Genomic DNA, 25863 nt, shown 5'->3' with positions numbered 1-25863 from the left:
TCTGACAAAAAGAGCTGAGCGCAGGCGCGAAAAATTCGGATAACTGAGATGAAAATGGAAAGCTCTCTCATTTCTAAAGGTGTTTTTTCCAAAACCAACCCTTTTGATAATCTTTAGTTTGTAAACAATAGCAGTTGGCCCTATCAGCTGTTGATAATATTTGTTTACATGTGCTTGGCCTCCAGAGTTGCCGGCGCCCACAAAAAGTTTCCACCACAGTGATTGTGAAAAGTTAGTGGAAGAATGCTTCCGCTATCCGGCAATCTCGTTTTATTTTGTTATAAAAATGTTTAGTTATGACATAAGACTTGGGCCTATAAATTAAGCGAATAACAAAAAAAAAAAAAAACTAACGACGTAAAGGTCAGGTGGGAGTGGAATTTAATTTGTTATTTCATAGTTTTTTTTATATATTTTTTCACAGCGTCCAATCGCTTATGGTTATCATTAGGAAAACGCAGTTCCTCATGGCGCGTAAATGATTTAAATAAATGTTTCCCAACAACGGCAATGCTTTCGAGTACCCACATTTCACGATATTTGTTCCAGATTTCTAAAAATGCAAGTGCATTATTTTTAAACTCTTGTATAATATGGCTTCAGTTTGACCTTTTGGTCAAATTCCCAATTCTCATTCAGCTGTCAGCACTTATATTAACCTTTAATTACATTTGGAATTATATTGCCAAATGGCTTTGGGCTTGTAAGCTTCCGTGAATTGATTGATAGCTGCTCAATTTATTTAATCTATCGAGGATGTTGAAAAAGCAAGTACAATAAAAACTCCAAAAAGATTCTCTGCAAAGGGAAAACCGAACAAAAAAATTCAACGATGAGTTGCCCAAAGGAGAATATTATTAATACCACATGTGTGTTATACTGTTTGGTAATGAAAGCATATTTTTACATTACTGATTTTTACGGAGTTTCTGAAGTTGCCTTAACTGCACTGGAAGAAATTTAGCCTAATGCGATTATCAGTGAACGTATAAATAAATTAAAAACAATTAATAAAATAAAATAATATAATATTATATAATCGTAAACCTACAACATACATAAGGGTGCTAGAAAAACACATTGACCTAATGAGAAATGATTCCTTTCTTTCGGTGTGGTATTTCTTCGGCTTTTGGCTTCTCTGCCTGCTGTTGATGATTTTCATGTGCGCATGACAGCGCAATACAATGCAGCGAAAAACGAAAGACTCAGGCCACGAACGTGCAAGTTATGAGACATGCGGCTGTGCTGGGCGAAAAGCAAAAACTCTAAGGTCGCCTCTAAGCGCATAAAAAGCACAACTTTGAAGCCTTTGTGCGGCACTGTTGGTGCAATTTGGGTGCCATTTTTTGGTGTCACCAGCGGCAGCAGTTGGAGGCAAGTTTTTCCTCTCGCCCGCTGGGGACGCGATAAAATCAATGGCAGCAACGCCAACGCAAATTACATCAAATTAATTTCTGTATCTTCATAAATTTTTACTTAATTATTTCGCTGCATTCAATTGAAACACTTTGCTCAAGGTCGCCGTCGAAAAGTAGTTAGCCGCAGATCTACGTGCTCAAGATGGCCTAGAAATGGTGGAGAAATCACCTAAAAACCCACTGGGCGGGGTCGTTATGCAAAGAAATAGCGGCCGCATGTAGAGGCATTTTAAAATTTTTGTAGAGTGCCACTTCCACCTTATGATTCAATTAGTGTGTTTTGCTCACTCGCTTCTTAAACTGTCATTAATCATAAATGAGCAAAAAAAAAAAAAAAAGAAACAGCAAACACTGTCGATTGTATGCAAAACTCTGTGTGAAAAAAGCTGCCATTCTGTGCATAAGTGTAATGTGATATCATAAACATATTTGGATTGCTTTTGTGTGCGGATTCTTTTGTTTGTTTTCGCACAGCCACATAAATTAATTAGCCGTTGACTCTGGCCAATTCCGTGTTAATTTTTACACCCAAGAACAGGCGGAGAGCGTTTGCCAAAACAATAATAGAGGCGAAATGACTGGGCCATCGAAAATTGCACAATTAGCAGTGTATTTCTGCGGCTGCTGCTAATGCAGCAGTTGTTGCATTTGCGATTGGGCAATATTAAAAGTCCTCAACCATATTAACACTTTTTGGGCAATGTTTTGCGGCGCGCCGCAGTCGAAAATTTGTGTCAAACCCAACATCTTTGAGCCACAACAACGGAAAATCATGCGGCTGGGCGCACGACCGACTAAAAAAGCAGTCAAAACACATAAATCTCCATGGCTCTCGGTGACAAGCGCTCGAAAACACCAAATTTGGACGTGTCAATGGCTGAGGACAAAGCCGGTCTCATGAGGAAGTGCCACAGGTGTCACCAGTCGCCTTCGACTTCCTTATGCCTGCCACATGGGGCGGCATAAACATGAGCGGTAACTCAAAAAAACCCGCCTCCAAAGGCCATCAGTATATTTGGCGCTGAACAAATTGAAACATTATTCAGTGGCAAGCCTAATGGCAGGCAACATTTTTTTACACTAACGGTTTCGAAAGTTTTTAATCGAGCCTATAGCCAGGCAATATTTTACGTTGTGTAAACAAAAACCTGTAAGTAAAATTCGATTCAAAATACTTCAGTTACATATACGTATTAATTTTAAAAACTGTATAATAATGCTTTACATATATTTCTCATATAAAAATAAACACAAATTTTCTTCAAAACATCTGAATTAAATTATATTTATTCAGTAAGAAACCAAGCTTTTAAAAGGTCTATAATTTTTAGAAATCGCAGGAGATCTTTCTCCATTCCACCCACGATCAGTTGGCAAAATCAAAACTTAAGTCTAGCACTCGGAACCTAAAGAAAGACTACAGCAAACTTAGCTCTAACTAAAACAGAATTTCGTGGGTCATAAGCTATATACACAATGTGCTCAGAACAAGGCCACAAATTGGCCAATTTGGTTTTCATCAATCGATTTGTCCTTTGTGTGCAATATAAGAGTCGTACAGTGAGGACTCCTTGCGACGTTTTAGTCTCGAACAGGCAATGAAGAGGGTTACTGTTAGCACGCATAATACCGCTGAACAGCCGGCGGTTAATGCCGAAAATGTGGACGTTTTCAAGCATGTTTGATGTGGTGACAAAGGTTTCGTCTGCCGATGGGCATACACATCATCGCCATCAGTTTCACCCTCTTGCAGAACACGCAGGGACTGGAAAAGGTTCACATTTTCGGATAGGGAATTAGCTGTTGGGCTCTCTGTGGTGAGTCCCTCTCCATCGGCGGACAATGGAGGAATCGAGATGTTTGTGGCTGTCATGTTGGAGGTATCGCGCTTGGTCACTGCTTTCAGATTCCTCCAGTGACATGGTTGGCTCTGAGGAATAAAATATATTATTTTGACATAATGTTTACTGATTATTTTACGATATAACTCACTGGACACCGTCCATGGCACATCCGCACATCGCACTCGATATAGAGCGCTGGTGATCCAGTGAAGCGGAAAGTCTTCATGTAGGCATACACCTGAGTCTCGTACACTCCAGAATCCGACCAGGAGCCCCTGAAGCGTGAGATGAGCTTGTCATCCACTGGACAGCCGTGCTGATCGATGAGCTGTATCCGCTTGTTGGCGCCATTGTGGGCATAACAATCGTTGACCACTATGTCGAAGCCGTCTGCGTATCGCAATATCGTCATTAATATATTAGTTCAGACGGTGTGAATCAATTCATTTACCATATTTGCTCCTCATATAGATGATCAAGGTTAGCGGATCGCCCACACGCACTGGACCTGTTACCCTTGGACCTCCAATGCCATAACCATTTTGGATTTCCATATAGCATTCGGGCGGACTTAGAGTGAAGACCACAGGATTGCCAGTAGCCACTCTGTGGGATTAAAAATATAAATAACTAAATATATTTGGTAATTTCTTATACGTACTCCACATCTAGAAAGGGAAAGGTCACCGTTTTCCAGAAGTCATAGCCATACTCGCAGGTGACCTTAAAGTGTTCATCGTACTCTTCCTCAATCAAGGGGTTATATTGAACAGTTACCGTGTTCCACATAAAATTCTAGAAAATAGGGAAAATTTTCTTCAAACATTGTTATAAAATCCAGTATCAATCATACGCACCGTGGGATTCTTGCGACTTTCCTCTTGCAGAGAATTTTTCCCCAAAGTACCACAGCGATTCAGCTGGATATAGAATTCGTAGTAGTCCCTGCCAGACCCATTGATGTACATGCAATCCGGATCATAGGCATATCCAGCTGAATACAGTAATCCACTAAAGGAGCCATTGAATCCAATGCGTATTTTCATATAGTCATCCTGACACTCAGCTTCGATATCTGTTTAGGCAATTGGATTACCATGAGAACGAAATATTTAAGTTAGGAATTATTGATTCTTACGTTGAACTCTGGTTCCATTGTGTTGATGTTGATGTCCTGCATACTCCTGATCCCAGTATTCCTCCTGCCACTTGCTGTTCTCATAGGGCACCGCATGATAGCCACCGCTACCAGTAGGAGCACCACTTGAATCCACTCCCGTAGGTCCATAATCCAAATGCACAGGATGACCAATTCGATGGGGTATGTAGCCAGAGGAATCAGGCACGTGATCGGGCTGATTTTTGACACATTTTTAATTAAATAATTTCGAAAAATATATGTTAAAAACTTACGACTTCATGCTGCAGCTTGTTGCGCTCCAATGCATTACTGCTACGATTGCGCACATCCTTGGGAAATTTTTTGGGTCCTGCCAGTCCAGCTCGTTTAGACAACTTCGAGGGTTGTGTGGTGGGTCCGGAAATATACGATTTGGAGGAAATCCCAACCAATTCCTTTTGGGCTTCAGCGCCAGTGGCCAAGGGACGAGTACCAGAAGTACTTCTCGTGGATGGAGTTGTTGTCTGAATGCGACCTTTGAAAATTCGCAGTGGCGGCACTAGAGTGGGTGGTGCAGAAGTCGTGGTTGCCACTCCTGCAGTCTTGCTAACCACCGAATAGTCCGTACTCTGTTCCAATCCACTGATGGGCTGCTGCAAGACAATGGAAAAGAAGCATTTTCAAAAAGTGCGTACGGCGCGTGGGGCGTATACGCAATGCCATAAATCACTCGCTTAAGTTTGTGTCTCAAGTCTTTGGCTTTATGAGCCTCGCGAAAAAGGAAAAGTGCTGCATCAGCAGCAATGGCAACAAAGCCACATTATTTTGGCCAGACAAAGCTTCTTCCGCTCGCGGTCGATACGCAATCTGCATTAGAGCAGAGCATATCCGTTAGACGGGCTGGGCGATTGGCCAACGATTGGTAACGGTTCATGTGGCCTAATCAGGAAGTTCATGCTAAGAACTGTTAAATAGATTAGATTTCCCATCAGCCACTACTTGGGCAATAATGCTCTTCGTTGGCCAATCAGTCGGAGGTGAAAGGTTTCTTACCTGCAACTCCACGAGCAGCATCATCAGAACAACCGACTGGAGCAGCCACGTTCGCTTGGGCAATCTGCACATCTTCATGTCCGTCACCCGACTGGCAGCTGCAAAGATGAAAATGGAGTCCCATAGGGGACCATTCAATATGGTATCGGAATGCTAGTCGGTATCATAACTATCGTCATGCTTGAGGCTGCCACAAGCTGACCTTGCTAGTGGTCACTCAAGTGTTGTCTGCCGGTGGTTACACCAAATGCGTGCTGGCCGGAAGGAAGTTTGTGCTTCATAAATTAATTGTGGCCAATGTGCACGGCTATTAGATCTCGGATCTTCGTGGTCGCAAAATGGTTAGATAGGATGCCCTTAACTTGATTTATGGCAGATCATAAAGATAGAGGTTATTATTCTATTCTATGGCTTCTTCCTTGCAAAACTGTCTTAGTTTAGCAGATTTAGTTACATATTTCGAACGAATATCTTTAAGATTCTTATATACAAGTATGGACAATGGACAAATCATTTTAATCATAGAAGGTTCTAAAATTTATATTTTTTCTTGAAGTTATTTCCCATTCCAGCTATCAGCCATAATGTTACTTCCGTTGGACTCTACAGCATGTTATTTCTATCCTCTTCAATGTCGTTGAAGCTATGGCCAGAACAATGACAACTTCAGATACATCATCTTCTAACTCCGTTTGTCTGACGTTAAGGTCAAAGCCATAAAACTGTCACCCGTTGCGATGGTTTAATTATGGCCCACGCAGAACGCACCTGTCTAAGATTTTAGTCTGCGCTTAAACTTGGATTACATTTTAATGAACGACGTGATCCGCCGACGAAATCACCCCTCTCGCCCACCAAAATGCTTGGCTGCCTTTTCGCTTAGCTGTAAAAACGCACGCCGTTTGCTTAATTGTTGTTATAATTACTTCAGCTTCTTGTGGGTGTTTGTTTCATGTTTGTTTAATGTTTTTTTTTTTTTTTTTTTCTTCATTTTTGCCTTGTTGTTGGCCACTGTTGTGCAATAGTTGCTGCTGTTATTGCCGCTTCTTCGTTTTGTTGGGTTTTTGGTTTCGGTTTTTGGCTTTCATTATTTGCCAGTCTTGTTGATGTTGTTCTTCTGCTTTTGCTCCTACACTTGGCTTTTATAATTATAGTTAATCGCATTTAACTGACCTTGAGCCGTTTTTCTCTGCCTGCATTAATTGCAAATACCTAACGGTTCCAAGCACGTTAATGGCGGATGGTTAGACCGGTTTAGGCCATGGCTTATTCTTCCTGGCAGATAATATTGATTTAACAGAGTGCTTTTATTATCTTTTTTAACTATACTTTTAAAAAATTGCTTTATAGTTTCTCTTTAATAAAGAATGCCGCGTTAATCATTCTCGTTTTAAAAGAAAAACTTCGCTATTATTCATCATCATCTGACTTTTGTTCTTCAGTGTAAACCTTTAAACTTGCATAGCTAAAGTAAATTTTATGTCCTTAATAAAATCATCATAAATCAATATTCTATGAAAAACCTTTTCTACCATCCCTTTTGAATAACTTACCTCTTTCGTAAAAACTCCTTAGGCTTCAAATCGCTTGACCTCTTAGTTCCAGATCAGTTTAATTACTGACCTGCTCAACGTATTTCTGATTTTCCAACGCGGTTTTCTCACACCCACAAACACGAATCACGGGTCACAGTTCACAGCTCGGCACGCACTTTGACCAACTGACACCAAACAACTTGGCCCATTTCAGGGTGCTTAGCAAATCCTCGCGACGTTGGCCATAAAAGTTGACGATCCGGATCCGATGTTCGGTCTCAAAACGCTATACAAAACGGTTCGGATTTCTTTTGGACGGTTTTGTCTCGGTCTCACTTTCGATAATGGTTTTGGATATTGCGCGATTTTTGGTTGGCAGCTTTTGTCGGGTTTTCTCGGCTACGTCATTTGGGCCGCTTTACATATTGCACGTATGCTGTTCAAAAGGTTTGTTGGTTTTCCGTTTTTTTGGAAGCCCGAAAAATCACTCAAGTGCAACTTGCCAAATAGAATCAGCCACCAAGTGGGGGAGTTGGGCGAGTATGTAAGTGGATGGATGGATGTGTGTTCGCAGATTGCCTAATCTTACATAATAGTCCGAACGGAGTTCCGACCACCGTTGCCGGCTGAATTTCCGAGTCTTATATCTTTTGCGGACTATGGTTTGCAGCTCTTCGCGATGCGAGCAGGTGTGAAGCGAAGCGCGGCTAGTGCGGATCTTTATAAAGTTTTCCTCCATCCATCCACACATCCAGCCATCCAATAGGTTGCACAGAGGAAAATCTAGGTAATAAGCGCTATTCTCAAGCAAAGATGTATTGTAACAAAGATCCTTGCATCAAAATAAAGGATCGTTATAAGTTTTAAGTTTGAATTCAAAAGACTTACAGGACTAGGAATGGATAGATATTTTTTACAATATGCATACCTTGCTTGCAAGATTTTTTCCCTGTGTAAAAGAGCACAAGCAACCAACCGCATTCTCGTGGCTCTCAGGGCTCCCCACCTTTTGCAGGTTGTGAAAGAATCTCTTGGAGCCCATCTGAGATGATTCCATTTGCTGATTTACTTTCGTTGTGATTCGCCGTTAGAGCCGCTTTGCATCGCGGAAGTCGCAGGAAAATGGGGAGTCGGAGCAGCTGCTTGGTAACCCCTTACCCCTTTTGGCCAAGGTCAACGGCACCTAACTGTCGAGTGCGGTCTGCGGATTAGGCTCGTTTAATTGCCACCGTTTGCCAAGCGTGTCTGCGTTAAAATACTAATCACTAATTAGTTACTTGGCACTTTAAGCGTTGTGAAAGGCTCGTCCGCCTCCCGACCACTTGACCCTGGGACAACGGCTTCTCCATGGACAATGGCTCGAAATGCACATCTACGCAAGGGCAGCCCTTGTCTATCGACCGTGACAACACGCTCCTTCGATCCGCACAGTTGACCCACATTGCAAAAGATCTTTAACCCCACTACAAAGTATTGGATCTATAGGATCAATAAGGAAACCCTTGCTATTAAAATAAGAAGAATCTCCGACGATCCTTTGACTCTATGAGTGATAAATCCCAATAAATCCCATAAAATTCCAGATGGTTCTTTAAAGTTTAGCAGAATTATTTTTATTGTGATTTTTTTCCTTCTGTTATATATATATTTTTTTTTTTTTTTTAACCCCTTCTCACACATTTTGTTTCATACATACGCACGCGCATTTCCAACATAATCAGGCATACAATAGAACATTAGATCTGGTGCCAGGGGTTTAATACAATATATCCTACATTTCGATAAGCATACACTTTACACACGGAAATTCATACAAACTCAAATCAATCGATATTCAGAGACCGATCACACAAACAAACATAAAGTTTTGCAAAACATACCATAAAGTAATCGTGTGTGTGTTGTTGATTGTTAAATAAATAAAATAGTTTTCTTAGCTACATTAACAAAATCGTTTCTGTTGCTTATTTTATACATGCTTTTTTTTGTCATTTTTCATGTGTGTATTTTCTCATGGGTTTTTTTGCATAATCATTTTGAAAATTTTATTGCATTTTTTTTTTTTGGTATTTTTCATATAAGTTTTGAAATTGAAACGGCAAACGTTAAAACCTACGCATTTACACAGATAGTTAAATTTTTTTGTTGCTTTTCTTTTTCGTTTTTACACAAGTATTTGTTAAGTTTAGTTAATTAAACATATGCGTTTCTTGTAGCTGCTAGATTTTTGATATTTTTGTGGCATTTTTCCTTTTTTTGCGAATTTTCTCTCGTTTCATCTGGGGGTAAGGTTAAAATACTAATTAAAATCGCGTCGCCTGCCATGATTGTAATGCTCCTCCTACGGCTCCGTCGGCTCCTCGAGCGCTGGAGGCATGGTGGTGGTGTTGGTGTTGGGTGGTTGTGGGTGGCGTGGGTGGTGGCCGCCTAGTAGCAGCACTTGCTGCGGTTGTTGTTGGCGCCGCTGACCAGCTTGCAGTGCTGCATCTCCGAGCGGCGCGGGCGGTTGGCCTTGGCCTGGAAGTCGCGCACCTTGTTGGCCCGCTTGATGGCACTGCGGCAGAGCTGCTGGTGCTCCTTCTTGTTCTTGCTCTATGGATTGGGTGGAGAGGATAGATCTATTAGAGATCATATACTTTTACCATTGTGTAATATGTGTAATCCTTACCTTCTGACTCTGACGAGCCAGCGTCTGCTGCTTCAACTGTACGGCCGCATGGCTATCGAAGCGAGCGTTGGGGGCACGTTGCTGCTCCTGGAGAGCCTGGCGCTGATCCTGCGGCTCAGCCTCCGGCTCGGGCTCCTCCCGCTGCTGCGGCACCTCCGTCGACACCCCGAGATCAAGATTAACAAAACTATCGGTTCCCTCCTGGGTGGACCTAATACTATGATAAACGGACATGCTGCAAAATAGAATAGAAAAGTCGCAAGTTAGTCAAGGATCAATAAGTCCAGATGGATAACTAGTATTTTGCGTGCGTTTCGGCTGCAAATGGCGGTTGTTGGTGGAACGGGTAGGATGCTGGGATGGGTTGGAGACTTGTAATGTGTACTATAAAGATCACCAACCTTGGATGCTCAATCAATAGATTCTCAAATGGTGATGTTTCCATATTGATTGGCCCAATCGAGGTGAAGCATGGTGGCGGTGTTACGTACCAGGACTCCTCCATCAGCACGTTAGCACCCTGGCCGTGATCCTGACCCTGGTCGCTGCCGCTCGGCGAGGCCACGTACAGCGACTGGGTCAGCGTGTCATGATCGCCGGCCCCCAGGGCGGGCACACTTCTGGGCGGGCTGAGGGTGCTGATGCTCAGCGGCCGGGAGACGCGCGAGCGTTGCAGATAGTTGCGTTGCTGCTGCGGCCGGGGCCCACTGTACAGGGAACACGAGTTGACGCCCTGCCGGCGGCGGCAGTTGAACGCCGTGCCAGTGGCCACGGTCACCATTGGAGAGGAGGCGTTGTTGGAACCGCCCCGCGGCTGCGACACCTCCACCACGGAGAGCTCCTCCTCGGAGTCGCTGCGTGGCAGGGAGTCGTCCTCCTCGTCTGCAAGAGGAATAAACCGTATTAGTTTAGCACGAACTATTAAGAAAATAAATCTTAAAAGTTACTATTTGATTTTTTAGACATGGATTTTGCCATTTTAACACACACTTTCAGATCAAGACTGTTGAATAACCTGCGACTTTATTTTCAATGCTAATGTAGTGAATGAGATTTATCAGTATCTTTTTCTTTTTAATTGCGTACTTTGAACACTACTTTCTGCACATAATGGATAACCTAATATAACCTAATTAAAATCTTAAAATTTGGCAGAATTGACAACTCACCTTCCTTCTCCACAATGTACCATTCGTCCTCGTCGAAGTCCTCGTCGACGATCTCGCCGGAGGGCGTCAGCAATTTGGTGATCGCTGGCTGTTGTTTCCGCTGCTGCTGGTTGGTCCGCTGCTGCTTGCCACGCCTGTTCTTGCCCCGCTTGCCGTTGGAGGCGCGCACCGCCCCACGACTGCTGCCCGCTACCGAGGGCGTCGAGGAGGTGACCTCAATTACATCGCCTGCAGCGGGATCGCTGGTCGGGCCGGGACTCGAGCTAGAGTTCGCGTTCGAGGCGTTCGTTCGGTTCTGGGCGGGATTGGCTTCTTGGCTAATGGAATCGGATGTAGCTGATCCAAAGAGATACGAGGCGAGGCTGCTTAACATTATACAAGGTTAATGCGGCTGATCCGGCGGTAAAGTGCGCTGGCTCTTTCTTTTTATTGCTTCTTGGTTGCGGGGTTGCTGAGATCAAAGATGCGCTTTTCCACTCGGATTTTTGTGGGCCTAGTTTCACAGTTAGAGAGACGATTTGTGGGAGATTGCTTATGTTGCTGTTGGTTTTGTTCCTTGGATTTGCTTGAACGTTGCTCAGTCTTTTATTTAATTCTTTTTGTATTTGTTTATGTTACTTGTTTGTACGCTGTTCTCTTGTCTTGTTCTGTTTCTCTTTCTTCGTAGCGTAGAAGCTGCAAGTGGAAAGGAAAGAGAGAGTGGTGAGAAATGAGCTTAGCAAATTGTGTGCACATTGCGTAATCGCCAACCCCCCCCCCCCCTTCGGAAAAGTCCCCCTTTTTCCCAGTAAGCCGCTTGCTTGCGTGGGCGCACGCGGTTCAATGGGGCGGCTACTTAATTTCATTTAATTGCCCATACTCTGTTAAGTTATGAGCAGCAGGATTTTTTTAAGTGCATACCTCAAGTGCTTGGGTAACAAAGCTTATTTGATTGAAGTTCCAAGACACGATAATGGTGGGAAAACAAAAGTTATTTAAGTAACTTTAGAAGAACTTAAGGTCTTGCAAATACGAATTTATTTAATTTGATTTATTTAGCTTTATATATTTTTTAGAGTATTCAATGTGCGTCATTCAATCAATCCTTGCTAACATTTAATTTAATCGCCTTTCGTTGAAACTCACATATTCAACTTAATTTTAATGAATGTGCGGATCCGAATGTGAACTCGAAAAACGCAAACGACAAGTTCCCCACAAAATGATAGCAATTATTTTTTATTGCATCACTTGGATGCTATATTATAAATACAATATATAGCTCAAGCGAAATCAATGCAAATGGGCTTTCGAATTCGATTGCGAAAGTGAAATTTTCCCAACGCAAATTAACCGAACGCTCCAATTATGTGTGATTACATTAATCAGATTTTTCTTCTATAGCACCGTGCTGACAACTGTATAATAGACTGGCCAGTGCCATAAAGTATCGCCGCACTCGCCATTAAGTTTCCCAGTTGATAGATACCCCCTGTCCACCAAGGCCACCTCCCACCGCCCCCAATTCCATCCGATTCCAATTGGAACGGTGTGCATGCGCCAAGCTTATGATCGAGGCAATTATATATGGCACACACACACACACACAGCAGTAGAGTGGTTTGCTGGAACACTAAGTGTGTATGCAATTTGAATCGGGCTCTCGTCATGACAATAGAAAAATGTGTATAAATGTATGAACTAAATCGGTGATGCACTTGGCTAAATGCATATTACATAGCTAAAGCAATGGAGAAACTAGAAAAGTTGTATTGTTAATAAAATGTTATGTATTTTTCCCCAGTGCATTTGGCTGATTATCGCATCGTCATAAAGATGCCAGCAGCTCGACTGGCATATTTTTGTCGATCAAACTGTGCGCACGGAAAACGGAAAACTCAAACAAATGGAAATGAAAATGGATCTGAAGCTAAAGCTGGACTTGCAGAGACAATTGCCGGGGCAATTTGCAATTTAACCGCAAAGCAAAAACGTGAAAAGCCACAGAAACTAACAAAGTGAAATCTCCTGCAGCAGAGACACAAAAGCGTACGAAAATTGGATTTGATGAGGCAGTCCAAGTCGAAATGTCAGCGAAAGTTTGACAATCAAATTTGATGGGGGGGGGCCATTGACTTGGATAGCACAAATAAATTCTGATAATTGCCATTGGCAATGGTAATGCGCTAAACAGAGAGCGCGCTGCCTCTTCAAAGGGGTTGCAGGAATACAATAAACATTTAGCAAACTCAACTTGACCTCAAAATGCCAGGCCATATTTTAGCACATTGAAGAATGCACATCTAACCGAAAATAGCGGCAAAATGTTTTGCATTCGAAATGCATTTGCGTTGCACAACCGCGTTTGCCGTGCAGGCATTTTATAAATAAACACGTTCATATGGTGGACCGATCGAGGGCTCTCCTTACTTTTATGGCCGACAGCTTACAGCACCCTTGATAACCCGTAGGATTGATTGGTCATGGACCCCGCGATGCATATATACTCTACTTGGCTTGAGCTGCTGCAGTAAGCACAATTTCACTTTTGTCACATCTGCAGCCAAATATTTGCGACCTTCGAATGTTCAGATACAATATATATATTCTGATCTGCATTATATATTCTAGTCAGCGTGCATCGCTAGATACCAGATATCATCGCGCTTATTTTAGCTCACAATTTTGTTGATTTTCCTTTGGCACCGACCTTGATCGCTAATTGGTTATATAAGTCTTAGGAAATCGTTATCCACACAATGTTTGGGCTTTGTTTGCTATCGGAATAAGTTTTGACTGTTTATCACCGACGACTAACAATAGAGAATTCGCCAACTCATTTTGAGGACCGATAAGCCGCACCCCAGACGAATTCGCCAGACAGCGTCAACTATGCTAATAATTTCTATTTGTATACTATTATACCATTGTTTACTATATAGTCTAGGTCCGACTATAGCGCAGAGTCTGGCGTGTGTGGCAAACGAGCCAGCAGTCGAAAGTTCAGGCTTTGTTCAATTGATTGTTCTATATAGTTTCGAGATAGTGGCGGCTTCACTATCCACCGGGGGCTTTCAAGTGGGGCTGGGCTAATGAACTTGAACTAATTTAGTAGAACTGACAGCTGCTGTGAGCACAGAGTGTGAAACAAGTGCAGAGCAGGGCTTTCACAGAACAGGAATATCTGGACCATTAAGTCCAAACATCTCTAACGAACTTATTTATACCTCGGCATGTATTTCAAACAAAGAGCCGTATGTAAAGCTCTCTGCTTGAGTACAAACCAATAGCCAATCTGCTATATATACATACGTTAGGATTGATATCTATATGTGGGCATATATTCATATCAGTCAAATCGTATCTGATTAGCTTTAAGCTCTCGCCCAGTCAAAGTGCAAAAGTGCCTTTGTTTTGAAGGAATTTCGTGTTATTGTTTGTTACTTGTTTTCGCTTTCTTATTATTTTTTTTTTTTTCTTCGTTTTGGGAAAACAAAAAACAAAGTGGGGTATGGAATTTTTCTCTTTATGGCATAATGCGGAATTATGCAAGCTAGCCAAATGACGTCAGTGGCGACCTTGGCAGTGCCTGAATTTTGCGAATTACAGGCACTAATTGGTAGAACACTTGAAAATAGATAGCTGCGATCTGCTCACCTTATGGATGCGCAAAACTATCAAACTGCACAAGGAAAACACACACGTAAATTCACTAAAACCACTTAGAGTCAGGCCACAAAATCGGATATTGTTTGAGGGATATATATATATAGGTATATATATATATATGGATATGGATGCGGATGCCACTGCAGACGGTACAGCCTAGTCGACACTCGATTGCCAACTGAATCGACGGAAGCGCATTTGAATTTCAAAAGCGGGCGCAAGAACAAAAGCTACAGTATTCGTATTTGAGAGTATCTGTATCTGCGAGTACCTGTATCTGAAGCCGAGTGTTGCTTGTGTTTTTTCCACTGCAGTTTGTACTCTTCTATTATTTTGGCGTTTTTCGGTTGGGTATCTCACACTTCTCTTGTTTGTTTGCTTGTATTTACCTAATATCTTCTGGGATTTTCACTTTTCTTCTTCTGCTGCACTCGATTTTCCGGTGCTGCTGCTGTTGCGTCTGCTTTCAAATATCAAAGGCGAATGCCAGGCAGCGATCGTTGTAAACGCTGGAAAAGTATCTGAGTATCTCTTGGTTTTTTTTTCCCCAGAGAGCGGAAAAGAGAGCGCAACTCGCGAGCGTTTCTAAGCCCATAATTATGTATTTTTTTAAAACGCAAAAAGCCAACAAAGCCAGCGCCAAAATTATGCTCCAACCAGCTGAGCAGCGCTAAAAAACCGTGAGAGAACCGCGATCATACGTGTTGTTCGTGACTTTTGTTTACCAACAAAGCGATCGCGGCTCTCCTTCTTCAAATACAAACTATATAGCGTATAGTATTCGCTCTCCGATCAGCTGCTCTGACGTTTGCGCACTGACACACTTTCCCGCCCCCTAGCCCGCTCCCCCTCCCAACTGTAGCTGTATCTGCTAGATACTTTTCTATCGCCAGACCAAGTGGCTCTTCGCTGCCAACTGGCCACGGGCCGCCCGAGTGACTAAGCTTCGACAGGAAGGGGGTGATGGAAAAAACTGAATACACGTCAACAAATCATGGGATTTGTGAAATATGAACTCAAAACCTACTTGAGGTAGTTACGCCATTTCTTTTTCTATTAGTAGATATTAGTTAGTTTTGATCCGATTGCTAATTGATTGAGTACATATTACTTGCTTTTTATATTATAATTAATTCAGTTTTTTTTTTATGGATTACAACCATCAATATATGAAATTATGCCATAACTTGGCTAAAAATAATCCCACTGTGCTAAGATTACATTTTTTATGAAGCTAATAACACATATTAACAATCTGTATCATTAATTTTTTAATTTTGAAAAAAAATTTTTTTTTGATTTTTTCACTTTTTGACAGTGGTTACATCATCAAAATTTGCAAAAAATGGCAAAATTTAAAAAAGTTCAGATTCGAATACAATTCGATTGGTGGTGTTTCTACGAGCTCAAAAATGTATTACATTCCGTATTTGAACAATTTTTTGATTGTTTTTTGTGAAAAACACTAATAACAGAAGGTGGAAATGCACAACTAAGGAAATTTTTGCAAAAAGATATGAAATTGTTATTAAATAATCTTAATCTTTTCTAATCAAGCGCACAGCTTGCGTAAATATGTTTACATTCTATGCCTATGATTTTGATAAGATATGATTTCGTGTGTGTACTTAAATTTTTCTCACTTATTTTTCCCAGTGCATGGGTGTGGAATACTCGCTTTGGCAGAGTAGTTGGCAGCTGGCAGCTCCAAAGTTCACGCAGAAATACAGTTTCTCTGCTTAATAATTTCAAATGTTTAATGCCGAGTCACGGCTGAAGCAAAAGGCAGCCAAGCAATAAGTTGTCGGACATTGGGAACGCATAAAAATGCTAATGAACGGCTGAGAACTATTTGCAAACTGTCATTCCCAGGCATTCTTGAGGCATTTGAATCAGTTCAGACTCGATTTCGTTGCCAGTTTGCCAATCATCGCATTATGCAATTCGAAATCAATTCGAAAAGCAATCATCAAGTGTCGGCTACTGCCTCTTTGGATATAAAGTGCTATAAACGCTATATGAGCTCATTTAAAAAAATCATTAAAATGCGACTACTGCTTGTGCAGATATAAAATATACAGTATTCCATAGACAAAGCGCTTAAATGTTTTTTTCACATTCTGCTACCTTCTAGACTTGAATTTAAATTAATAATTATAATTTGGAAAAATACTAAAGTTAAGACCGACCAATTTCTACAATAAATTTTAATTTAATTATAAATATATTTTTTTTACTATTTATATCGTATTGTGAATTGTATGGAATAATTCATTTTTTGTTTTTTTAGAATTACCTCAAAACGCAACTGTTGCACACCCAAAAATTGATTCTCGCTCGCCACCACCCATTAAATAATTTTGTTTCGTTTTAGATAATGGGCCATAACACACAAGTGCATGTACTGATACATATTTCTGACAAAAGCACAACCTCTCGGCCAGGTTCAAGGTTGTTTAGCCATTAGAGCAGCATTTTGTTGTGGCTTTCTATATATTTTTAGATATTCTATCATGCAACAGCTGACGGCGACAAAGTGTAGCTTTCGCACAGGGAGAACTGCAACTACAAATGTAGCAGAGCGACGACACAGGTGCTTAAGAGCAGCAAAAAAGATCGCCGGATATAGCCAGCTATATATATATAGTCGTATATATACATAGACGAAATTTATGTGTGTTTATGGCCAGCATACCCGCACAAAGTCTTGTGATCTCTCTCCCCATTCCATGCCATTGGCCAACCCAAAGTTTTTATAATTAATCTTAGTCTGCACGCGTTTGGTTTATGCTCGAAAAAAAAAAAATAGTATAAAAAACATGGTAAAGAAAACAAAAGTCCCCCACTTCTGCGTGGAGGTAAACAATATTGGCGTCATCGGGTGGACGCCAAAGAAATAGAAAACCAAATAAAAAACTACATGCGCGCGGCAGCACTTTAAATTCAAATAAACAAAGTTCAGATAGAAATGGTGCTCTATCTAATCGGGTAATGTTTATGCCAGCTATGTGGCTGCCACATCTTGTGTCCCAAAATGATTACAACATGTAAACAGCCAGCAAACTGGCAAAGCGGCCAGCATCAAAGGCAGTGAAGTGAACCATGGCCCAGCCCAAGTGAACTCAACTGTTCCGAGCGCTTCTTTCTGGGTTATTGCGCACAAACTCCAATCCAAGTAACCCCCCTTTTCCATAAGATCCCCTCCATGGAGCACAACTTGCAAATACTACGCAGTCAAATGACGAACGCCAACGCATCGACAGAAGCTAAATGCGACATCAAGTGAGGCAACTTTTCATTCGCTTTATGTTTTCATTTGGATGGACAAACATTTGTGAATATGGAAATGGAGACGATCAGCTAGCTGACATGCATGTGAATGCATTTTTCAGCTGCACTGAGTGGAATTTTACGATGCACTGTAATGGATACCATATGCGGTGGAATTAGATATTTTTATGATACCATGATACTTGTATACTATATCAAAATGTTACAATTTGTTTGGTCTATTTTGTAAAAAACTGAGCCTACTTCTTTATTATCAAGCCAAATAATAAGTTCATTTCAGTAATATCTACAAAGCCCAGTTAAGCTGCTCAATAAATGACGCAAACGATACTTTGATGTCACAGCGACACCAACACACACATTTAGAAAGAGAGTCAGCTGCGAGGCTCCACTGTACCAATGAATCAAGGTTCGTTGTGTGGCGGAGCTTATCAAACGATCGATGATAAATGTGGGATTGCAGGTTCTGTGCCCGCACATATATAATTTCAAGTTCGCGCACCTCGCTGCACTTTGGCTGTACATATTAATGGCATTTAGTTGAGCTTTTTATTATATTTGTGCATATATACATATATATATATATATATATATATATATATAATTGGATGTTTTATAACGCGTAATTTCAATTAGTACGTGAGACGCAGCTGTGCGCATTCCGTGCGACTCTTCTTAGGCAAATCCACTGGACACGGCGCATATTTTTTATCACTTTGTTTATCAATAGCAGTCCGCAGGTCCAGCTGTCGTATTTGGAATTCTGGGTCAGCGCCGTTTCTGACCACCGAATATATATATATTCACTAAACAATCAATCAATCTAATATTCCGCAAGTCAATCAATATTGGCGGATTACATCAGGCGCTCAACTGGTGACTCGGAAATGAGTCTAGTCAATATGATTACTGTAAGTATAGTATGGCTTAAAGTCGCAGTCTAGCACGTGCGCAATTATAAAAATAAAGTGCTACACGGGCATAAATTTGTTATGCAAATTGTATTTATAAAACGGTTTAGAAAAATATCTCTAGTGGTTACAAAATCATTTATATGAGTGCGTAAAAGTTTGCAGCAAAAATCAATGCGAACTACTTTGATGCTGAAAATATATTGTAGCATACTTTCAAACATCTTTCTAATTAGTATTTTTCCGCTTGCCAAGTACGATCTCTTTTTAAAGAAACTTTATGCAGATTGGTGACCTTATTTCCTGCCCTTTGACAGTTTCCTTTCCTTCATAATCAAATGAATTTTTAACGCCATTTCCATAGCGTCAGGCGTAAATATAGCACTCAAATTGCCACAGTTGTGTTTGAACGACGCCAATTAAAAGGCAGATTTATGGGCAAATATAAATCGACCGCCCCCCGCCCCTTGCAGACACCACCCACTGGGCTTGAAATAGTTTTCCCACCGCAGTTTGTTACTGTAACTGGTACGGTTACTGGCTTTTCCCCTACATTCACTGCAGGACTTTTCCCTAGTTCTCTCTCTCTCTCTCTTTGCTCTCAGTCCTATTTTGTTTACAAACAAATTTGTTTGACCTGCGCAGTCGGAGGGCATTTTCCCCGATGACGATTACCTAGCAACCTTCACGATGGGACCCATTGAATGTTTTGGTTCTCTCTCTCTGGTATATATATATATATAGAGGGAATACCCACCATCCTAAATATATATGTATATACAAAGTAACGACTTCCGCATTTGGGAAAATGTAGGCCCAGAGAAACTTTTTTGCAGCCTCCCGTTCCGCAGCCGTTTTGGGGGTCACCTTTGCTATTTTTGGGCTTGCACAGGGTGCCTCCTAGTTGTTGGGTGTAGGGTCCGCACCACATGCTTACCTCCCTTTGGAAGCGGTTTAGCTGCAAATCGATGAAAGGCCCATAGCTGCAAATCAGCGCCAGTGGAAAATGAACACGTCAGCAACCCCAAAGTGGAAAACGGGGAAGGGATTTGGGTGAAACTGCGCAGTGTGCAGTGTTACTGGGCCTACCACCTGGAACCACCCCGTTTACCACCCCGAATCTTCTACCCTACAGTACCCACATGCAGCTGCGTTTATTTTCAAGAATTATGACATAATTTTTGACATTTAGATGCGCAGTCAAAAGAGTCAGGGGGGAGAAAAAAAACTTACATAACTCGAAAATACTAAACAACTTGAACTTGACTCTGTGTCTTTGTTTCGCATCGGTTTTTTTTTGTTTGTGTCCTGAGTAAACTGGTTTTGCCCGCACCTACAGCAGTTTCACTTTCTTCATGGCCATAAATCAGGACCTGCGAGGAACCCGAAAAACAGTAACCCAAAACCGAGACAAGAACATCAAGTGTTGGTTATTTGGCCTTTTGTTTGGATATCTTTCGGATGCACATGCCTAAGTACAGGTACGGCAAGTCGGCTGACTAAATTTCTAATTATAGTCGGGCATTATCGGCTCTGCGGGGAGGGCAGTCCCATCCCATTTTGGGATTAGCCACCAGCCAGTTGCCTTCCCCTGCTACCTGTTAGTTGGTTTTTGGATCTGCACCCGATGGGCTGAGTTGCGGATACCCCTGGGACTGTCCAAAATTGCCACGTCAGTATCTATGCTCTAATTAAACCAGATAATGCCGTCTAACGATAACCTAATTGCCTTCATTCCCTACTCAGTTCAGTGCTCAGAGGAATTGACACTGCTGCAGATAAATAAATAATCACCGAATTGGGTCGCTAAGTAGCTAAGTATGGTTTACTTAAAATGAATAACTTTCAAAAAAACAAATGATCGACTTATGAATTATAGAACTCAAATACTTCTGTTATCTAACACATTTTCTCCCTGTGCATCGGTTGGACTTTCTGTGACTACGGTTACCCTTTTGGCCAATTAAGGCGACCAGATTTGTTGGCCACGATCGAAGCGGGGCAGCCAACTGACTTTATCTGCCAGATACACATTTGGCTGAGTTCGCGTTGCTGCAGCATCATCAGCTGTTCGCTGTTTATGTTGTTGTCTGTGGCTTTTGTTTTTCAATTTTTCTTTCATTGCCACAGACAAACAACTGGCCAGACTTGATTTATCATCCGCGACGGTTCTTCCCATTCGTTTTTGGACCCCTACTCCCCACCCCTCCGTTTCGATCCAGCACCTTCCGTTCTTTAGAGGTTTTTTTTTTAGCTCTTCAGCTCGAAAAATGGACAATGGACAATGGCAACTGCAAGACCTGTTCTGCACATTTGGCGCATGATTCACTTGGGTTTTTGGGCCTGCTTTTGTGGCTGTGGAGCGGCAAGGTTTCTCCTCGAAATGCTCCCTATTTTCGTTTGCCTCTCGGATCTCAACATCTGAGCAAATGTTGGCAGGCATCCAGGAGATTTTTTTTGGCCATAATATTATAGTTGAGGAAATAATTGCAAGGCTAATTAAGATGTTAATCAGCGAAACATTCATTGCACTTGCCATCACCAGTTGACACTCCATGAACACACAATGATTGCACAAAAAAAAATATATAACTCGATCGTGGGGCAAAGTGCAGCAGCTAATATGTAAGTCTGAACACAGAGAGAAATTTTTCTAAAAAGAGTATGAGAAATTCTGAACGCTTTATGTTAGCATTTAATTCTATACACTCATTATTCCAATAAGCTCTACATTAGATGGTTTTAGGCAAATTTTTAGCAGTGCACTCAGCTGGGAAATGCCAGAGATCTGAGATGTGGCACGGATCTGATAACGATCGCTAAAAATGCTGAAAACGTGATGCAAGTCAAATTTATGGCTATTAGATGCCCAGAATGGAAATCCCCTTAACAAGAAACTCGGCCGATTTGCAGCCAAATACAATTTGGGGGAAAATCGGTGTTTGTGTGTGTGTAAGTGCATGTGGAGATGGAAAACTGTTGGCCTGGCCGAAAGCCAAGGAAAACTCACACAGCCGCAAAAGTGTGAACTCTTTGGATGCGAAGGTGCAATCAGAATTTTTTCCTGCTTTTTCGTATGTATCGCTGGGCTGCACTTTGGGATGTGTGTACATGTAAATCGGCTTGCAGCAGAACTTTTGAGAAACATATCTGAGCATGTGTTGGTGCGTGTGTGAGTGTAATGTCCTTTCCTTGGAGAAGGACTTCCGCTTCAGTATTTTTCTGCTTTTTTTCTTTGGGGGGGTTAAAACTGCACTTACTTGCTGCGCGGAGTTTATTGATCGATCGGTGTCGGAATCTACCCGTATTCTCTGCAATAATTTGCACCAGCAAGGCTTTTTACACAGTTTTCGAAATGTTTTTTAATTGGCGTGCTTATTGTTTTTTGTGCTGATTACTTCCGTTTTTGCTTAACTGACGGGGGTGAGAGTGCGGAGAAGAGCAGCGCTACAGGAACTCCGTGACGTATGCTAGCAACAACGACTGACGAGCGAATGATGGCAGAAGGTCTACAAACTGGCCAACCAAGCTGGTTGCCCCCCTATCTGTGTGCCTCTGCTGTTCGCTGGTGTTGGTGCGCTACCCATGTATTGGTGGCTCTACAGCTGAGCCCGACACACTTACCCTGTTTCTGCCTCTTTCTGCTGCTGCGCATGTGCAAGAGAGGCTCTTCGGATGCTCTATCCAAATCGAAAGTAACTCAGCTATGTCACTGAAGTAAACACATTGTATTGTACATTAACAATACCTTATACTTTGGCTAAATAGCTAGGACATTTTTACAGTCTATCTCTTTGTGAAAACCTTTTTATCAAGGTCTTTAAAAAGTAAGTGCATTTAAGCCGAATTCTTTTAAACTGTTAAACAAACTATTATATGCATTGTCTTAGCTATTAGAGAAAACTATTGCATTTTGTACAATCATATATTTTTTATAAAATTCTATTTAGTGTATTAAAAATCTAGTCGGTGTAGAGCATTTCACAACGACTATATTTCCTATTTTAGTTACTTTTCGTATTTGGCAAGCCTCTCATTTTCTCTTCAGCAGCTGATTTTGTTTGTATACAAAAATCATATTGCAATATATATATACTGAAAAGGAGAGAGAACAAAAGGTAAATAAATACAGAGTGGAAAAGGGGAAGAAAGAGATGAATGGAAACGAAAATGGAAGTGGAAAAAAGCCACAAAAGCTTAATTTGTGGTTTTTAAAAAAGTTATAACTTATATGCATTAAAGGCAAAGTCATAAAAACTAGAATTTAATATGTTTTAATATATTTTGTGGTTTTTAAAAATTTATGTACCTGATAATTGATACAACAGCGCTACAGCATATTAGGGAAAATAAGGACATAAGGTGTAATTAAATAATATGACACATATTTCTATACAGATAAGTGTCTTTTACATAGAAAGTATATAAAACTATTTAAAAAACGAGAGTAAAAAAAAAACAATTTTTAATCTTGGCGGCTAAATAACTAAAAATAAGCCCTGGTCGATTAATTTATTTGCGCTATCGATAAGAGCCCGCTGAAAAAAATCGAAGAAAAATCGGGCAGTTTTCCAGCTCTAGCAAAAACACACGTGTTTACGTTTTTAGCAAATTGAACGCAATTTCTTTACTTCTTTGACTTTTTCTGGTATTACTTAATATCCGACTACCGAAATGGGCAGAAACAATCGCTCGAGAAAGCGTCGTGATGAAATGAATAAGATAAAGAAGGCGCGGTACGAAGCCAAGGAGTTAATTCGACTGAAGAAAACTCTGGGACTCCTAGATGCCGATGGAAATGAGATCATGAAGGATATAAGCGATGTGGTCGAAATTAAGACCGCCAAGGAGCTCAAAAGGGTTAGTTATGTGATATACCCACCTACAAATATACCAATTTACCTAATGTATTATATGTATTGTATGCATGTAATATGCGAAAAACCGGCTTAGTTTATCGCGATACTACCTTCATTCTTGTTACGTATTTTATATCCTTATTAAAGAAGAAATTGTATTCCTAAAACAGGAGGCCAAATCCAAGGAGGAGCAGGAATTGATCTACGAGCACCAGGAGAGTCTGGAGAAGGGCGAGAAAGTCAAGGTGACCAACGAGAACACGGGCGTGGAGCACATTTTCAACAGCAAGACCCTCAAAGATCAGTACGGCAATTATCCTGCGTGGTTCAAGAAGAAGAAGACCGCCAAGCGTCTAAGAAAGAAGCAGCACTCGCAGAAGAAGAACTTCAAACAGGCCTGGACCACGGTTAATGTTCCCCTATAAATCCGGGGCTGGGTTACCCATCTGGTATCTTATCGTAGTTTATAAGTCCTCGCTTAGTTTAGGAGATTTTGTAGGCTTTTTCTACAAAGATGTTATAGCTAAGAGTATATATTGCATATTAAAGCCCAAACAAGTTCTGAAAAACCCAGATATAGTCTGAACTTCTCAACATGGCAATCAAATAGTATCATTACTTTTTTAAAGCTACGAGTTATTATTGCATATTAAAGCCTTAAAATCTACACACATTTGCGGTGTCATGTGAACAACAAGTATCCAACGCTTAAACTAAAGTGCAGTTACATTATGCTCATTAGCTCTATTGCACGTGGAAAATCACAAAATGGGGATATTGAACTAAAATCGTGGTCAAATTTCTACTGAACGGAACAATAGCTGCGCACGCTGCAAATCACTCCGTTGGTGGCTGCCTCCAAACGTCGTGTGTTCGCCGACCATATGTGCGTGGTGGCCAGAGCCGTGGATGCGGATCGGGCACTTCCTCCTGCGGGTCATTCTGGCTTCTCTTTTAGCTCCAGTCTCTCAGTTGACTCGCTATCCGGTTCCACCTGCTCCTCCTCGATGTTGCCATGCATTACATTGGGATTGGCCTTTAGCACAGAGCCACCGGTGAAGCCGAGGATGCCACATCCTACTGCCGCCAATCCTCCAGCTTTCATGCCCGCCACCAGACCAATGGGTCCTCCCACACAGGTGCCCAGAAGAGCTCCGACTACGGGGTACATGGCCTTCTTGTAGGTGAGCGCCCGGCGCAGATTCAATTCGCCCTGCTGGACATTCTCCAGAGCTTCCTCCGCATTGTCTGCTATCTTTTCCACCGCCACTGATTGCTCTGCAGTCAGTTGACGCATTCCCTGGAACATCCCGTGCAGATCGTAGATCTCCTGTTGCAGGTTCTCCATCTGATCCAGGCAGGCTTGCCTCTGCGCCAATTGGTGTTCCTCCAGCTGGAAATTGAGTTGCAGCTGGGGCATGTGGCGGTGTGCGGGTAGACTGTTCATATCCACCTCCTGTGGCTGATTGTCCAGATCGTCGTCGTACTGAGAACTCAAAGTGGAGGTGGGTGATTTGAGTTGGAGCTCTAAAAATACAGTAGGTGTGTTGGTAAAGCCGAAAGAATTTAGATGGCATTTCAAACTTACCCGCAAATTCCTTCATGCCAGCGAAGGCAGTATCCCTGCCAGGTTTCATTAGGTCGTCGAAACGTTCCAGATCCTCCTCCCGTACTTTTTCTCGCAGTGCATCCATTTCCAGAAGTAGATTCTTGATCTGCTTAATGACCCTCATAGCATTGAGTTCCTCCTTTTTGATTTTTTGCCAGTCGCCGAGCGCCAGGCTTTTTTCTATATTGCTGCGATGGTTTTTCAGTAGGCTCAGATGGTGGGGCACCTATGAGTGTTAAGGAATTAGTTCCGCTCTTCAGAAGATATAGTAAATAACCTACCGCCACATCCTGAAACCTTTGGATGGAGACCTCCGCCTGTTTAAGTGGCAGTTTCTCATCGCGCGTCATCGTGAACTGAATACTTTGAACTCGCAGCGCTTTGATTTTTAATCAGTTTTAATTGTGGTAAAAGTGAAATCTGGGGGATCAGTTTCTGTAACACCCCCCGCCCCTTTTTAACGATGGACCTTGCTTAACAGATTTCCCTGGTTTTTCTGCGCAGTTTTTGCTTTGTTTTGCCAGTGACGTCACTGCTTGCTTTTCGGGATGTTTCCAGTGAGTAGTGCTTTGTTGTTGTGAATGAAACTACGGTGGCATGGTTCCAATCATGCTGGTCTTGTCCCCTATATTTATACTGATAATAATTCTATTGTGCAGTCCAATTATTTGTTTGTTATTGGTGATAGAGATGGCAATCAGTTCGATACTAGCGAATATTGCGCAGCCTTGCCCA

At 41.7% G+C, this 25863-nt stretch overlaps 4 protein-coding genes across 13 annotated transcripts; 1 reads left to right on the top strand and 3 right to left on the bottom strand.

The window, feature by feature from the left end:
* Positions 1-2683: 2683 nt before the first annotated feature.
* On the bottom strand, positions 2684-7643 carry CG15020 (uncharacterized protein). Its single transcript, NM_139644.3, has 9 exons — positions 6992-7643; positions 5439-5536; positions 4679-5038; positions 4404-4620; positions 4123-4340; positions 3927-4060; positions 3717-3871; positions 3414-3655; positions 2684-3351 (listed from the first exon to the last, which is right to left on the bottom strand). The coding sequence occupies exons 2-9, from the start codon at positions 5514-5516 to the stop codon at positions 2941-2943; spliced, it is 1815 nt and encodes a 604-aa protein (NP_647901.1). The 5' UTR covers positions 5517-5536; positions 6992-7643; the 3' UTR covers positions 2684-2940.
* A 1013-nt stretch (positions 7644-8656) lies between these two features.
* TP53INP (Tumor protein p53 inducible nuclear protein) lies at positions 8657-22362 on the bottom strand. Of its 8 annotated transcripts, none has more exons than NM_168084.2 (5): positions 21921-22160; positions 10811-11485; positions 10133-10523; positions 9642-9876; positions 8657-9565 (listed from the first exon to the last, which is right to left on the bottom strand). In NM_168084.2, exons 2-5 carry the CDS (start codon positions 11181-11183, stop codon positions 9401-9403), a joined length of 1164 nt encoding a protein of 387 aa, NP_728991.1. In that variant the 5' UTR covers positions 11184-11485; positions 21921-22160; the 3' UTR covers positions 8657-9400. The 8 variants fall into 8 exon arrangements, with proteins under 8 accessions (NP_728991.1, NP_728990.1, NP_001097503.1 ...); NM_168083.3 differs by lacking the exon at positions 21921-22160 and adding an exon at positions 14848-14948; NM_001104033.2 differs by lacking the exon at positions 21921-22160 and adding an exon at positions 22285-22362 and having other exon boundaries at positions 9039-9565.
* An 883-nt stretch (positions 22363-23245) lies between these two features.
* CG15019 (uncharacterized protein) lies at positions 23246-24178 on the top strand. 2 transcript variants are annotated; one of them, NM_001104032.1, is made up of 2 exons: positions 23246-23520; positions 23690-24178. In NM_001104032.1, exons 1-2 carry the CDS (start codon positions 23335-23337, stop codon positions 23942-23944), a joined length of 441 nt encoding a protein of 146 aa, NP_001097502.1. In that variant the 5' UTR covers positions 23246-23334; the 3' UTR covers positions 23945-24178. The 2 variants fall into 2 exon arrangements, with proteins under 2 accessions (NP_001097502.1, NP_647899.1); NM_139642.2 differs by having other exon boundaries at positions 23690-24091.
* Positions 24137-25818, bottom strand: Syx17 (Syntaxin 17). 2 transcript variants are annotated; one of them, NM_079202.4, is made up of 3 exons: positions 25410-25818; positions 25108-25354; positions 24137-25046 (listed from the first exon to the last, which is right to left on the bottom strand). In NM_079202.4, the coding sequence occupies exons 1-3, from the start codon at positions 25476-25478 to the stop codon at positions 24457-24459; spliced, it is 906 nt and encodes a 301-aa protein (NP_523926.1). In that variant the 5' UTR covers positions 25479-25818; the 3' UTR covers positions 24137-24456. Both variants share the same exon structure in this region, with proteins under 2 accessions (NP_523926.1, NP_001261414.1).
* Between the last annotated feature and the right edge of the window lie 45 nt (positions 25819-25863).

The sequence above is a fragment of the Drosophila melanogaster genome, chromosome 3L (genome assembly GCF_000001215.4).
Source record: "Drosophila melanogaster chromosome 3L".
Classification (NCBI taxonomy): domain Eukaryota; kingdom Metazoa; phylum Arthropoda; class Insecta; order Diptera; family Drosophilidae; genus Drosophila; species Drosophila melanogaster.
The sequence above is the reverse complement of the archived record's forward strand: the minus strand, read 5'-3'. Positions and strand labels throughout refer to the sequence as shown.

Excerpts from the sequence above, each read along its gene's own strand:
- Syx17 (NM_079202.4), bottom strand. The coding sequence starts at position 25,478 with ATGACGCGCGATGAGAAACTGCCACTTAAACAGGCGGAGGTCTCCATC. Across the intron at positions 25,355-25,409 it reads AAAGGTTTCAGGATGTGGCG|GTGCCCCACCATCTGAGCCT; the intron begins GTAGGTTATTTA and ends TAACACTCATAG. Across the intron at positions 25,047-25,107 it reads TGGCATGAAGGAATTTGCGG|AGCTCCAACTCAAATCACCC; the intron begins GTAAGTTTGAAA and ends CTGTATTTTTAG.
- CG15020 (NM_139644.3), bottom strand. The coding sequence starts at position 5,516 with ATGAAGATGTGCAGATTGCCCAAGCGAACGTGGCTGCTCCAGTCGGTT. Across the intron at positions 4,061-4,122 it reads AAAGTCGCAAGAATCCCACG|AATTTTATGTGGAACACGGT; the intron begins GTGCGTATGATT and ends CCTATTTTCTAG. Across the intron at positions 3,872-3,926 it reads TTTCCCTTTCTAGATGTGGA|AGTGGCTACTGGCAATCCTG; the intron begins GTACGTATAAGA and ends TTAATCCCACAG.
- CG15019 (NM_001104032.1), top strand. The coding sequence starts at position 23,335 with ATGGGCAGAAACAATCGCTCGAGAAAGCGTCGTGATGAAATGAATAAG. Across the intron at positions 23,521-23,689 it reads CCGCCAAGGAGCTCAAAAGG|GAGGCCAAATCCAAGGAGGA; the intron begins GTTAGTTATGTG and ends TTCCTAAAACAG.
- TP53INP (NM_001259695.1), bottom strand. The coding sequence starts at position 11,183 with ATGTTAAGCAGCCTCGCCTCGTATCTCTTTGGATCAGCTACATCCGAT. Across the intron at positions 10,524-10,810 it reads GTACATTGTGGAGAAGGAAG|ACGAGGAGGACGACTCCCTG; the intron begins GTGAGTTGTCAA and ends TTCCTCTTGCAG. Across the intron at positions 9,877-10,042 it reads CTATTGATTGAGCATCCAAG|CATGTCCGTTTATCATAGTA; the intron begins GTTGGTGATCTT and ends TCTATTTTGCAG.